The sequence below is a fragment of the Thalia democratica genome, chromosome 2 (genome assembly GCF_965202585.1).
Source record: "Thalia democratica chromosome 2, ktThaDemo2.hap1.1, whole genome shotgun sequence".
Classification (NCBI taxonomy): domain Eukaryota; kingdom Metazoa; phylum Chordata; class Thaliacea; order Salpida; family Salpidae; genus Thalia; species Thalia democratica.
In genome coordinates this window covers 4,095,337-4,110,915 of record NC_139166.1, presented here as the reverse complement: position 1 = coordinate 4,110,915, position 15,579 = coordinate 4,095,337, and the positions used below count along the sequence as shown (strand labels likewise).

The following is a 15,579-nucleotide window of genomic DNA, read 5'->3' as shown; positions in this document are numbered from 1 at the left end:
TGAGGTTGCTAAATGTTTGCTGATTGTTTAAAAACTGTTTAACTTTCGAACCGGTTTGTTACTTTTCGTGAACAGAAATTTTCCATTATACCCTAATTTTCACTATAGAAAATTCTACTCTGGCAACTTAAGTTAACTTTCAAGTATGAAAACATTTTTGAAGTTGTGCACGCTTTAAAAGCTCAAACTTTTCTCTTTGTTTATCTTTTTTGCATTCGCTCAAGTTATTTCGCTTTCAAGAGCTAAAAAGTTCTATGCTAATAAACCTTACTTAGTGCTTGCTTAGTTCAAAATTGTTCTTATGTTTAACTTATAGAAACTTTAATTTTTAATTTTTAACAAACTCAATTCTATACTTACATAAAAAACAACTTGGGTTTAATATTACAACTTTTTATTAACAATTTGATCCATAAAAAATAAAACAAGTATATGGTAAGTATCGAATAAAAAACTTTTATTAAATTTAATATTTTTTACACATTTGAATCCGTGCACAGAACACATTTAATATATAGAAACATTGAAAAGAAAAATACTTTTTAGACACAATCTGTATTGATTGGTTGCCTGTATTTGAGAACATGATATATGTAGTTGTGTTTTAGGGGATTTTTACAGGGCAAACTCCACGCCAAGTCCGAGTTTGTGGCCTCCTTCGTTCAATTTGGTGGCGTTCAACAATGATGAAAGGGTGAGTGTGACACCTGTAGATCAATTGTACAGCTTTAATCTTAATTAAAATATATAATACTTTCAAGACTTTATTACGCAAACTAAGTTTCGGTCAAAAACTTCATCAGTGTTTATTAAGTCTATATACTAGTTAATATATAAGTTCATATAATATACTTGAAGGGTCAAAGAATGGGTTACCGTAAATTTAATTACTTGGGTTCAGTTTTAAATTAAACCATGATGTAAGAGTGACGTCTTTGAGAATTTATTTAACAAAAAACAATTTTATTTTTAGCTATTTTATTAAAAATGATATATATGAATATCAAGTTAAATTGTAAATCATGGTTTTATTATTCATTAAACAATCAAGTATGTATTTAATTATGATTGCAACTCATAACTTTAAATATCTTTTAAATTTTATATACTTTACTTCTACACATCATACACCTGTAAGCTAACTAGCAGCAAATATACACAGAGAGAATTGTTTATCTGGTATAAATAATTTGTTCGACAAATAGTTACATACTGATTTAATTTTAGTTCGATAGATTATGTGACTCACATTTTTTGCTACATTAATTACAGATCACAAGTATTTTAAATCACTTTTTTCAGGTAGATATTATTTGTATCAGTGAATTCAATGATTATGCTTAATAACAAATTAATTCAAAACAAATTGTATTTTAGGAAAACTTGTTGTAGTTGTTTTATCAATAAAGATATGAATAATATTACATTTTTTTTATACAGTTAATTACTTAAAAGTGGAAAGTTCAGTTGTATAAGCTAAAGAAAAGCTGTATATAAGGGTCAATAACATATATTACCTGTCTTTGGTAGTTTAATTTATCTTTATATATTTCAAATTAAATTTTAAACATTACCTCACTTTTTAATTAAAACTTAAATAATAATAAACCAACCAGTTTTGGGTCTGTAAGTTTAAAGTTAGACATTTGACCAAACAAACTTTATGAATGTCAAAGATTTAAAATAATAAAGCAGTAATATTTAACTTAACATTTATTTTTTTAGTTAATTTGATAATATTAACAAATAAACTCACCAGCTTTCAACTTGTGACTGTAAGCGCATCCAACTGATCCGTTGTTACCGACCTTAACCTAATGAAAAAATTTTTATATTTTATTTTGTCATTTATTAACTTTAAGTTGAACTAAAAAGATAACTTAACAAAAACATGTTTGGTTTAAATCTAAGTAATAAAATATTAACTTAGCTTTATTATTTTTACAACTTTATGGTCAGGTAATTAAAATTATACTTTGCTAGCTGTCAGCTTACTCTACTTTTTTTAAAACACTGACTTTTTGTTTTACAATTACAAACATTACAGATAAAAAGTTAATTAAAAAATTTCTGAAATTGTTAGATTACATAAAAAACATTTGATCGTAGGAGTCAATTATACAAGTTCTAATTTTATTGTTCGTTTTTAAGTTATGATAAGAAAAAAACTTTTTAAAGTTTTAACTGCAAACAATCAATTTTAGCTGTTTTAGAATTATCAATTAAGATTTATTAGGTTTTGATTAATTTATTTATTATTTAGTATTTTAATTGGATATCTTGGTTTACTTAATAATTCATACGAATTCAACTCACAGCGAGGCTGGAATCATCATCGATCTTATACTTGCTGGCCAATCCAAAGCTGGTGTTGGAACTTCCTTTATCCCAAGCCAATTGCACACCAACCTATTAAGTAAGAGTATTATTTGAAATGTTAATTTTATAAAACTTTTGTTGTAGTTTAGTATGCGTTTTTATGCATAATAGATACTCAAGATCAGTAATTTTTTTAAATTTAACATCAAGCTTTTAACAATTTTACAAATATTTCATACTAATGATTTAAGTTATATTACAACTAATTCAAGTTGACAACATATCTTTTATTTTTGGAAAACTTTATTGCATTTAAGCTAAATGTAAAAGGTAAAATAATTAATGCTCACTTGAGTGGTGGCGTTGACTTTTTGGAAAACTGATCCATTGAAACGGGAGCCATCATCACTGTCGTAAAAATAATTAAATTAGAAACATTTAATTACTATGTGAATTAGTAATATTAATACAAAAATTATAATTGTTTTTTCAATGAAAAACTTTTTCTAGATTTAAGTTTTTCAGAGCTCTTAACGGTCAACAAAAAATACTTTATTGAATGATAAAAATTTGTAACTGATAAGAATTTTCACTTTTATCACTCGTAAATTAACTTTAGTATCTATCTTTTGTATGCACATAAAACATGCACTTTATATTTAAGCTACAAAACGGTAAGTATTACATTTTTTTATGGGCTGTTATTTTTTAAATGTTGAATTTGATAAAACAATTGTAAGCAAATTCAAATACAATTTTAAAAATAGTTTTTTTAATTGTTTGTTTAACTTTTGCTTTGTTCAAGTCAAGTTTAATTGGAAACTTTTATTTTCTTAAAACATTTGTCAAATGTTACAGAACAAACAAAGTCTGCAGTAATTAAAATGAAAAGGATATTTTGTTTGTTCTTGAAATGTTTGGATAAACTTGACATTCAGTTTATCCTTATAGGGTTTTTTTATAAACATTAACAAAATTCAAAATATTTATTTTAATTTGTTAGCTGGTTATATTTAAGTAAAAAGTTTGGTTCATCCAACTAATATTCAGATCTTATAACTTTTTCTTATCAGATTGATTTTTTTTTATTTGAGTAAAAGAACTTACTAACACATGCTTTGAACCAAATTTGAAATTTAGTTCTAATGTTTAAATTTTATTATCAATTAAAACCAAAAGAGCACAGGGAAATTTTATATCCTTTTTATTTTTAATCATTATTATTTCTTTTAATTCTTAGTTATCAATTGATTAATCTATCTCAGTGCGCAAGAGTCCTTATGTACTCATAATATAAAAACTTACACAGCTAAATCATTTATTTTATAATATAAACTTCAATAAAAACTAACACAGCGCAGAGAAGCTGCATATCTTCGCCCGTGTATCCGATAGCGAAGTTGTTTTTGGTGAGAGCCTTGGCTGCGCTGTCGAAAGCGAACTGGTAACCGGCGAGCCATCCTTCATATCTGTGTGTGAAATATTATTATTAATTTAACAATACTAACACATAATAGGAGGATTAAAACTATATTCACCATCCTTTATATCTGTAAGAAATATTCAATCTACTTCATTTTATTGTTAATAAACACAAAACCAAATACTCCTATCCGTATTTTTAGATTTAATTTTTAAGAAACACTATAATATTGTAATCCGCCATAATACTTGATCTTTTAAGAATAATACTGCCTTTTTTTCAAACCCAAAATGTAGACAAAGACAAGTATTTGACTTAATTTTACTTTTTATTTATCATCTTCATCGGCAACATTGAAATATATTATGTATACTTTTGTATGTGACATTTAAAACTTGACTTTTTCAATATTTTTCTGCATGTTTCTCTCAACTTAATAAAAAACAACAAGTCCTTAATTTATAAACTTTTTAGTTAGCAATATAGTACAAGTTTCTTTTAACTTATTTAGTTTTACATTCAAATATGGAAGTACAATTGTTACAATCTGCAGAAGTAATCAAATTTTTGTGTTGAAAAACGACTTATTATTTGACTTATTTCCATTGAACTTTACTAAGACTAAGGTTCAAAATCATGACTAACATGTTTTTTATACAAACTGTTTATTACAAGTACCTACTTATACTACGTTCAAACCCGTGATATAAATTAAAAACTTAGTGCTAAAATCTGTCCAATAGTGAATATACTGTGGTCAAACGATATTAGCAAACAGTATTGGAATGTAGCAAGTATGCCAAGTTAATACCAAAGCTTTCATGTGATGTATTTAAAGATTAACTTATTGCTCTCGTAACAAAATATTGACAGATTAACCCAAGTTTTATAAGTTATTGTAATTATGGTAAATACAGCATTTTAGGCATTGGTTCAATTGTATACATTGTTGTATTCAATATTCAAAAAATTGTTGAAGGTTCATTAAGTGCTTACTATTTTATCTGAACTTAATTGACATTTTTTTATAAATATAACAAATAAAAACTTTTATATACAAATAAAAATTTTCAATAATAAACAGCTATTTAAGCATTATATAAGAATAAGCTTTTATATGAGTAATAATAACTAACTTTAACCGGATGTTAACTAACGTGCGTATATTGGAAACTTTATCAAGCTTAATTGCTAAATAATTATATTGCTTGATATTTTTTAAATAGTTGTTAAGTTTAAAACTTAATCACAACATTTTGGATATTTAACAGATACTTTAATTCAACTATAAGCTTACAAGACATGATATTTTATGATTATTTTTGCTGTTTGTTTGTCATACAACTTTACATTGTCTATAGTGTATGTATTAATAGTTCAATATAAACGATTACTCGAAAAAATATTCAAGTTCTATTCTAAACAGTATGTATTTGAGAGTTATGATAAAGTTCTAATGTATAATAAATTGATAATCAATGTTGTCTGTGTAAATAAAGGCATTTTACACCTTATAAACTTATGTAAAAACTAAGCAATATTAAGAAGTACCCAAAATATATGAAATTTTCTACTTAATATAGCATTCAAACGTCTGCTTTGTTGAGTTGAAAAACAAGTCGCTTAATTAGCAAACAAAGGTAAATAAAGGTAATATTGGTAAATAAAAAACAATATTAACACTCAAGTGACAATAAGTTAAATTTTTGCTTATATGAATGAAAACCTCTGACTAATTTATTTTAATTGACAGTAATTCAACTACCAAACTGTACTAGTTACGTTTAACAACCTTGATTATTTCAAATATTTCAACTTTATGGTTCTCTTGTCATGTTTTGATGAAATTGGAAGTTACTGAATACTTAAACTTAAAGATGTATAAATACCAACCCAAAATTTTTACATCATTTCTCGAGATCTTAAACCTTACACAAAATGATGTGTGATATTATAAGATGTGAATAAACAGAAACAAACCCGACAACAGCGGAGCCCTGGAGAAGAGGCCCAGAGAAGTTGAAGTCTGTGTCCAAAGTGGCGTTGATGTTGTCTCTCTTGTAGCTGGACTTCAACTGTCCGGTCTTTTTGCTGTAAACATTAGTTTATTTACTAAAAAATAGATTCTTTTCATTAGGTTAAATATTTAAAACTATAAATATGAGGAGTAGATTTATTAGAAAAATTTACTTTTTTTTTCCTTATACAAAGTTTGTGAGTATTTTGTTGCAAATATTTTGTTTGGCAAGAAATTTAATTTAATTATTATGTTAAATTATAAGATTGATGTACTATTTACTAACCTACAGTGAAAAAATCTAAAAATTAAATGAAGTACAAGAATCAGCAAAAATATCAAAAATTATTTTTGATCACCTTTAGTACCGAAATCTAAACTAAAAACTTTCATTGATATTTCTAAATAATCTAACCAAGTATTTGATGTGAAAAAGCTCATGAAGAACATTCTAATATTTCTACATTTTAATTTGATTTAACTTAAAAAAATATTTCACAACAGCTATGCCCCAAAACATTGTTTAAATTATTGTCTATAAGCTTTTTAATTAACAAATTATTGTGTGGTTAGCGTTATTTAAGTTTTTATGGTTATAAATAGTAATATCTATTTAATTGCTCTATTTTGTTACTGAGAATTATTTATTTTGATCAAATAACTTATTTTTATTAAAATTTAATTTCTATTATAGTTGTTTCAATTTAAACGACTATATTTTCAGCACTAATTAAAAAAGTGTTTTTTATATATAACAACATTAAAGACTTGAGCTCAGTGATTCTTTCATTACAAATTAATAACCAACAACTTAATAATTGAGACATATAATTTTAAATCTTTAGATGATTTCAATTTATCATACATACATTAAACACAAATTAATGTCAATTACAGAATGTTTAGTAGTTACTTTGAATAAAAGTTCAATTAAAACTTTATAGGCAGATTTAATAGGCAGATTTAATTTATAATTTCTTTTATTTTTAATTCCACGTTTTAAAATAAATCTTGCAATTTCTAGATTATATCAAAATTAAAATTATTATTGCCAGCAATATTACATCAGAAACTGAATACAAAACCCAAACTTTAATTTTCAATATATTATTATAAATAAAGTTTTATAATTACCCAGTGTTAGGTGCAAAGGTGGTGAGGATGGAGACGTTTGACCCGGCGCACAACTGGTTGTCCATGGAAACCTCCGTGGACAACTTATTGTCAGTGGTCCACTTTTCAGTGAACGTGACATCGTTGCACGCCTTGTACTTGGTCTCCAATGAACCGTTGACCATTCCGCTGTCCAAGCATGACGCCCCTTTGGTGGTGAAAGCCTGGAATAAGAATAATAAGTTAATTTAATTATTTTTAATGGAAATAAATGTGAACAAAAATTCAAAATGTGAGTGTTTTTATTATAATTTTTGGTTATCAAAAACCTGAATGGATTTAATTGATTTTAAGATTTAATTTAATAACTGCACATTCACCTTTGATATTAATGGTGAAAGTCTAAAGAGTAAAATTTTTTAAATTAATAGTTACAAAGTCATTCATTCTAAAGGTAAAATGAGACAAGGGCTATTCAGAAGTTTTAATAAATTTTCATTTAGTTGTTCTGCTGATGGCCAAGCCTTTTTTCAAAATAATGCTTAATTGAAATTAATAATATTTTTAAGGATATAGTGGTACCAAGATAATACAAGATGTAATTTTGTTTTTAAATTATAAAAATATTTTTGGTTAGGGAAATCAGTATAATTGTGTTCAATAATTCAAGTTAATTGGCTTACTTTTATTGAACTAGGTATCACATTTTATAAATGTATGTGCTGAAATCTTAAATGTTTGACTATAAGCAGGAAATATTTTTTGAATAATTTTTGTGTTTTTATATTAAATACCTCTGATATTCCTATGGTTAGGGCTGGTACTAAATTACTACAAGTTCAAATTAGTTAGTATAAATTGGCTCATGTTTAGTTAAGAATTAGTTTTATTATTATTTATATTGTGTTGTTTAACTAGCATTAACTAAACTTAGATATTTTTTGTTATGCACACCATAACATGAAAAAATGTTATTGCTTAATTATTGTTATTATACAAGAAAACAAACTGACATTATTGGTGATCAATTTGGATATTTAAAAATTTAAGATAAAAGAAATATTTGCTTCTAGTTCTGTGTCAACAAATCATAGTAAATAAAAATTTAAATGTTAGTAAAACTTTAAAACTTAATTTTACTTTCATATACTTAAGACATTTACCAAAAAAAGTTCAAGAAAGTCTGTTTATAGAAAAACAAAAATTGATTTAATTTAATCCACTTTCAGTCCTTTATATATTATCAACTAATATTTATAACTAATTTAACTTACAACTCCATTGCTGGCAGTGGTCTTCAAATCAACCTTGGCAAATCCATAGCCTGTTGAAAAAATTGTGAATGTTTACAAAAAATTTAGTTTTATAAGCTTTCCATATAGGCTAGCATTATATTTTTCACATTATCTGTGCATATATCATTTTAGAAGATAATAAATTATTTTTTTTAACTTATAGATTTTTTGATAAAAAACAGAAAAGTAACAATCACAAAGTAACAATACAGAAGTTTACTTTATAAGTTTAAAAACTACTATTTTCATTTTAAAACATTCATTCTTTAACAAAAAAAAAACTTATCTAATTTTTAAATACTCTTTTTAAATTTTCATAACAAGTCTAGTGACTTAATAATTGAATAACAGAGGTTTACATTTATATATTATAACTAAAAAACTAACCGTATCCTTTGTCAAAGAGATCTTTGGCAGATTTACCGAGGTCAGAGTACTTTGGGGGAATCATTTTTTATTTATTTAAGAGGTATTATCTATATAAAAAAAACTGTTATATACTCAAATTTACTACTACTACTACTTATAAACAGTTCATCTAACTTTTTTATATATCAACTTTAAAATATAAGGTTAGCTCAAACAATCCTTATATTAAGCACTTTTTGACTTAAATTGAGATCTATAAGATGAAGGTCATTGGGGGTCAAGTTTTTTTTTACCATAACTATCTATGGCCCTTATATGAAAACTTAAACAATGTACTATAATATTATATGTTTTGGTTTTAAGAAAACAAATAGAGAAATCTCAACTACTGGAGGAGAATGTACTATAAGATATTTTTCACAGAATAAAACAATTAAATTTATATCGGAGTTATTAACAATCAAGTAAAAAAAATGGTTGTGTAGGAAACATATGTAGGCAACTTTTCATTGTCAACTATGTTGGAATTTTGTAAAATCTAGTAAAAATATTTTTCTTTCTCAATAAAATAAGCTCAAATTATCAAGTAATAATGCTTGCATTAATAGAAAAAACCCTATTGAAACAATAAATGTAACTGTAATATTGCAACATTTTTAGTTCCAGGTTATTTCAGGTAACTAGGTTTATTAGCTACCCTTTAACATAAACAGAGGCTAAATAGTGGATCATAAAAAATTAATTTAAGTACACAATGTATTTTCAGGGCTGCCAAATGTTTTTAGAAAATTTTCTTCAGGTTTTCAAAGTACACACTTTTGGGTCTATTTTTATTAATCGGTTAAGTTTAAGGTAAAAAAATGTGTTAATAGTATAACAACATTGAAAAGATATTTCTAAGCTTCTTTAAATGTGTGTTTTTTTTAAATAAGTTTTTGATGACTAAAAACTTTTATTGATACTTTAGTTTTTTGTATAAAATTGAAATTTTACTACTTAAAATGTAGAAGTTGTTTTTTTAGTTTTCCAAGCTTTTTGGCAACCCTGTATTTATCTTCTACACTTATCTTTATAAAAACAATGGATGTGTGACAAACAACAAGAAAAAGATCAAAATAGTCAGTTTTTTATCTTACATATGTTGTGAAAAAATGTAAATATAATCATACAATTAAATATAAGTTATTTGTTTCAGAAAATCTGACAAATTCAATACTGAATAATTCATCAAGTTATAATGATTGAAAAATAAATTTTCAATTATGGAAAGTCTTAATTGAAAAATATATAAATAAGTAATTAATATGTTTAATTAAAGTATCTCTACTTAAACATATTGAATTATTAAAACATGAATTGTTAATTAATTTAGCTTTATGCTTGCTATAACAACTAATTATTCTCTCATTTAAAAGGAGAATATCAACTTAAGCATGCTTAGTAATTAATATCTGTTCTAAAAGATTATTTAATATCAAACGCTTTTAGTCAATTAAATTGAACTTAATATATTTTACATTTTCAAAGTAACATTTTAATTAATATACCTTTAATTTAATTCATGCACAACTTAAAATTCAATACAACTACAAAACACAATACTGAACTTTTATGTGACATTTTCAATTAATTAAAATCAACTTTTTTAATACACCATACTTGTAGACATGCTTCCATAATAATTTAAATTAAAGTTTTCTTTTAACTTCTAGAACTTTGCAGACTGAATTTACACAGTCACCTAAAGCAAAGGGCATAAAGTGATACGCTTGAACGCCCAAATTGACGAATGCATTTTTTGATTAAAACATAAAATTAGGATTGCAAGAGCAGGTTTGAGGGCACAACGCAAAACTTGAATATCAACTAATTTTAATTAATTAAACAATTAAACTAAGGCATGTGATGAAATAAGTTGTAAAAAATTACTTAATACTTTAAATATTTTTCTCATAAATATATTTTATAGAAACTATTTATTTTACAAAGCTTACAAAACTCAATAAAACCTATGTAAAATTTATACAAGTGGAGTTATTTTTTATTTATTAAGATTCTAAATAAGAGAGTAAATTAAATATGAATATTTTTTTTGCTTTACAAACACCATTTTACGCCTTCTCAGCTTTTTAAAAAGCATTATTAACATTATACAATTGTATCGTTCACTTTTAAACTTATGTATATTTATTTTACTTTCGCTGCGTTTTGTTTACTGCTTATGTAATAGATTTTTTATACTACTGTTTGTTTGTGTTTATTTTATTATTTATTAAACGAAGAAAAATAAGCGCTTAAATTTTTTGTCTAAACCAAACTGTATTTAGATTCCTGGTGTATGAAAAAACCTTTTGCTTATCGAATCATACACCAAGATACAGCAGTAAGTCTACTTAAAGTCAGTCTGAGCTGAAAAAAAAAATTTTAATAAGTTTTTTTACTTACTCTTATCCCTAAACCAACTTAATCAAACATATAAAAATTTGATTAAAATTAAAGTTTAAATAGTTAAAATAAAAAGTAACATTTTTTTTTTCTGACTTAGCTTTGTTTCAAACTCAGACTGATTATTAGGTATACTAGCCGGATACAGTTTAATTTCTTGTCCGGGGCAGACTTGTTTTTTTGTCTTGTTTATACAAAAATTTTCATAATCAAATGAGCATCAATCTTAATTAACGTCAAAACAATACAATAATTATTTTTTTTATATACTCATATGTTAGTAATTAAGATAATAAGTACAAGTATAGCTATCGATAATTCATATAAAAATTAATCAGTATCAGTTTTCTAACTAAGCTATAAATTTACAATTTTCAATCAACTCAGAAATTGTTTACATTGCAGTTTAACAGCTAAAGAACTTCTCTACTTAAATCTTTCGGATTGACAATATAACTTATCAAGCTTTAAGACTAAATACTTCCATCGTAAACATTTGCTGAAAAAAAATCATAAAATAATAGTTTTGAAATCGTTGTACAGTATATAGATTAAGTTTTATTTAGTTTTACTACAAACAAAATGTTTTTTTTTTATTTTAATGCATTTAGAGTAGTAAAGATTTGTATAAAAGTTTTAAGTTCTGTACTACTTATTAACTTTTACACACTTATGTGGAAATAGTGTTAGATACTATTGTATTAAAATTATGTTTACAATTTAGAATATTTATTTTAGAAAAGTATTTACTGTTGTAAAGTTTAATAGTCTCATTTTTTATAGAGTTTTTCGTTTTTAAGTTTAAGTTTTGACTGTTAAGATTTTTACTTTTATTTTTTAGCTTATTATAATTTTGATTAAGTTTGATATGCAACTCGATGACTGAGAAGTCTTTTTAAGTATCCAGGTCCTCGAACCAAAAATATTGAGAAATTTTTCGTTTTTGTTCAATTAACCACTTTACTAAAGTCATTTTATTTATAATTTAAAGTTTATTATTTTCTTATTTAATAAAAAAGTATAAATTACGAATTTAAGTTAAATAATTAGTATAAACTTTCAACTTAGTTAAGATATGATCGTTTTAGTAGTTTCGTTACAACTTGTCCTGGTCATCTAGTTCTGGACTAAATATTAAAATTTTCTGTCACCAACTTACTTTTAGCAATATCAAAAATAATCATTTAAAACAATTAGATATGGCTTGGCGAGCAGTTTTTTTCCTCTTTCTTACTTACAACCTACATCAGAAAATACTACTATTATGTGAGTTACATATCAATCACTAGATACAGTATTAATAAACTGATGTTTACACTTTTTTAAACATTTTCAAACATACGACATAAACAAGCTTTTACTTGTTTATTACTATTTAGTGTTTCCTTAGCTAAAACAATCAAAAAAGTCGGCTTTAATAATAATCAAACTTTAAGTTAACTAAAAAATAAAGTTGTGCATTGCCATAATAAATAATTGTATACACTGACAGTTAACCATGAACTTGTTTAAACACAAAAAAAAGATGCTTAATGGACTTTTTGACTTTATTTGTATCAAATACACTAGAAAGTTGTCAAAAGTTTAATGCTTACAACCAGTGTAGTAAAAATATACAAGCCTAATAAGTTGTTATATTAAAAACAGTTTTAAACACACTAAAATAATAACTAACTTAGCTCTTTTTTTTGGAACACTGGTATGCTAACTTGTATCTTATTTAAAGTTATAAAATTCTGCTGCTCGGAATTAATAAAGCTTCAAGTAAGTATAAACATTTATAAGAAGTAAAATATAAGGTAATTCTAAGTTTCTAAAAGTCTTACTGCGGACAGCAGTAGCTTAGAAATAAGTTTAGTAACTGCTTACTAGTAGTTAATTTAGTTTTAAGTAGAGTAAATACCTTTACTTTTTGAAGTTGCTTTTTGTTAGTTCATAACAGCTCTTGAATTAAAAGGCTAAAAAAAACAATTAAACGACATAAAAAGCTTCTTTAAGTATAAGAAAAGTTCTTGTTCAGTAGTCTAGTGCACAATGAATGTTTTCTTTAGTCATCTGTTGTGTATAGTTTTCAAAATATAACGAACCTTTGGTTTAATATATGAGAACACAATGTAATCAAAATTAAACATATTCATTTTAGGTGCAATTTTCACTCTAAAATTTTTGACAAAATCTTTACGCTAAAACGATATGATAAAGATGCTTAATAATTTTTTAATTGGTAAATAGCGAATATAATGTCATCCATTATTAAAGCTTATTATATTGTTAAAGTCAATAAAACTTAATAAAACATAATAAAATAGCTACAAAAAATAAAATATTTCTCTGAATGTTAAAGATGTATGTCTAGTAAAGATGTATAAGTTGTAAAAGTTTAAGTTTGTTTTAAATCATAATAACAATAGAAACTCAAAATAAAAACAACTTACATTTCCAATTAAAACCGACTGTTTAAAAAGGGTCCTGCAAAATATAACCCACGGACCAAACCTTGCCTGCACCGTAATAAAAAAAGTGTAAAACAACCAAAAATTTCTAATTTAAATATTTAAAAATGTGATAACTATTCAATGCTGACTAAACGGTACTGCTTATAATTATTATTAGCCATTTATTTGATTATTTTATTGCCATTTTACTTAAGTAAAATTCAAGTACAACTTTTTGAAACCATGGCGGTCTACGATAACTGTTTTCTAACAATCTGGCCCGTCAAAGAACTTTTGTTCTAAATATGGTCCATTACTTATAAAAGGCTACCAAATCCTGGTTTAAAAAAAGTTACTGTATGAATTTGTGCTTTAAAGAAGACAAAATAACTGAAATATAAACTGAAATATATAACTTATTTTAGCACTTAAGTTATTAAGAGTCTAATGTGTTAGTAACACATAGTTACACGAAGGTAGAATTAAAAAAAAAAACTTTATTCGAAAAGTTTTCAAAGATAAATAACAAAATTACTAGTTTATTATGATTACCAATAGGTAGACTTAAAATGAAACAAACTAAAGTAATTTTCTTTAACGTACTTAAATGTTTGTATGTAATTATAAAAAAGGAATGTGTATAATGGATAGGAGCCAAATATGCACGAAGGGTCAATTTTGCACAAAGACACTTTTAAAAAAAGGGTCACCTTTGAACGAAGACACTTTTGCACAAGTTTAATTTTTTAATTGTTTATTTAAATTTATGATTTATTTTATTTTTACAACCACTGTTAACCTAACCCTTACCATCGGTCGGTAACTCTTTTTTTTATTAATCTTATTGCTATTTATTTTGTTTTTTTATTTTTGTTAGTAATTTTTATTAGTTATTACTTGGTTTTTATTTTTACTTTCAATGTTACCCCTAACCCTTACCCTCAGTTGATAACCTTTTTTTGTAACTACTTTCTTTTTATTTATTTATTTTTGTTATTTTTTCTTTAATACTAATTTTTATCACTTACTTTTTTATCATCATTTTTACTATCACTGTTATCCTTAACCCTTACCCTCGGTTGGTAACTTCGTTTATTTTTTTATTGTTTTTTTTTATAATTTTTTTTAATTTTTTTAATTCTCGTGCAAAAAAGACCCTTCGTGTAAAAGTGTCATCGTGCATATTCGACCCGTTCCCATGTATGTTACTTGTGCAGAAAAAACTTTGTTTTCGTATATTGAAAATTAAAGTTTAGTTGATCACTACAAACATTGTTATAAAAAAGAACACTTTTGAAATAAATGAAAAAGTTTTAGAAATATATAAAGTAGGAAATCACATTACAGTATTAAAACCTTTAACTTTAAATCTATATACACTAGTTGAGACATAAAAATACTTGTAATTTCTTATTTACTTTAGAATAAAAACAAATCTAAGCAAGCTCTAATTAGTTTTATTTAAAAACATCTTAGGTATAAAAAGTAGACTAGCTTTTTTGGTAAATAGTTGAAAAGATAAGCTTTAAGTTTTATGAGGAATATTTTTTTTTTGTAAACATATGCTTGGTACTAAATAAAATTAGTTTCTAAGCTTAGCACTTTTATTGAATTAAGTATAGTTTTGTTTAATGAGCTTAATATCTCAGATGTTCTTAAAGTTTGTACAATTTCAGCAGAGCTTAGTTGTCAAAAAACTTAAACTCAAGCAAAAGTAAATTAAATATTTTTTTTTAAAATGAGATAAGTTAATTTTTTTTACAACTGTTTAAACTTTAACTTAATTATAGTTTTTTGCTACATGAATAAAAAAATTAAAGCATAAACAACTAAAACTTTTGTAACAAAAAATCTTCAATAAAGTTAATTAAGTTTTCAAATTAGTACACACTATATCACTAAAAGATTACCAGCAAATTTTTGTTTTAAGTTTTTACTCAAACTTTAGTTTAGCTGTTTTCTTTAAATAGATATTTCAAACTTGTAAAAACCTCTACTACTACTTAGAAAAATAACTATGATATAATAACACCAACGAAATTAGATTTATAAAGTATTAAAATATACTCACTAAAACTACAAATTTGTACCACGGCGAACAAAGTTTTATGCAAATTACTGTTAAAAATTTATGAACTATTAGATTCTGCTATAAATTTATTC

At 24.8% G+C, this 15,579-nt stretch overlaps 1 protein-coding gene across 1 annotated transcript; it reads right to left on the bottom strand.

Moving 5' to 3' along the window:
- Window positions 1–377: 377 nt before the first annotated feature.
- Window positions 378–8,658, bottom strand: LOC145830013 (non-selective voltage-gated ion channel VDAC2-like). The gene is made up of 9 exons (XM_082937904.1): window positions 8,555–8,658; window positions 8,147–8,196; window positions 6,894–7,096; window positions 5,723–5,833; window positions 3,672–3,788; window positions 2,670–2,727; window positions 2,317–2,409; window positions 1,757–1,814; window positions 378–707 (listed from the first exon to the last, which is right to left on the bottom strand). Exons 1-9 carry the CDS (start codon window positions 8,616–8,618, stop codon window positions 616–618), a joined length of 846 nt encoding a protein of 281 aa, XP_082794030.1. The 5' UTR covers window positions 8,619–8,658; the 3' UTR covers window positions 378–615.
- Between the last annotated feature and the right edge of the window lie 6,921 nt (window positions 8,659–15,579).

Coding starts and splice junctions, on each gene's coding strand:
- LOC145830013 (XM_082937904.1), bottom strand. CDS start 8,618: ATGATTCCCCCAAAGTACTCTGACCTCGGTAAATCTGCCAAAGATCTC. Junction 7,097..8,146: donor CCACTGCCAGCAATGGAGTT/GTAAGTTAAATT, acceptor TTCTTATTCCAG/GCTTTCACCACCAAAGGGGC. Junction 708..1,756: donor CAGTCACAAGTTGAAAGCTG/GTGAGTTTATTT, acceptor ATTGATCTACAG/GTGTCACACTCACCCTTTCA.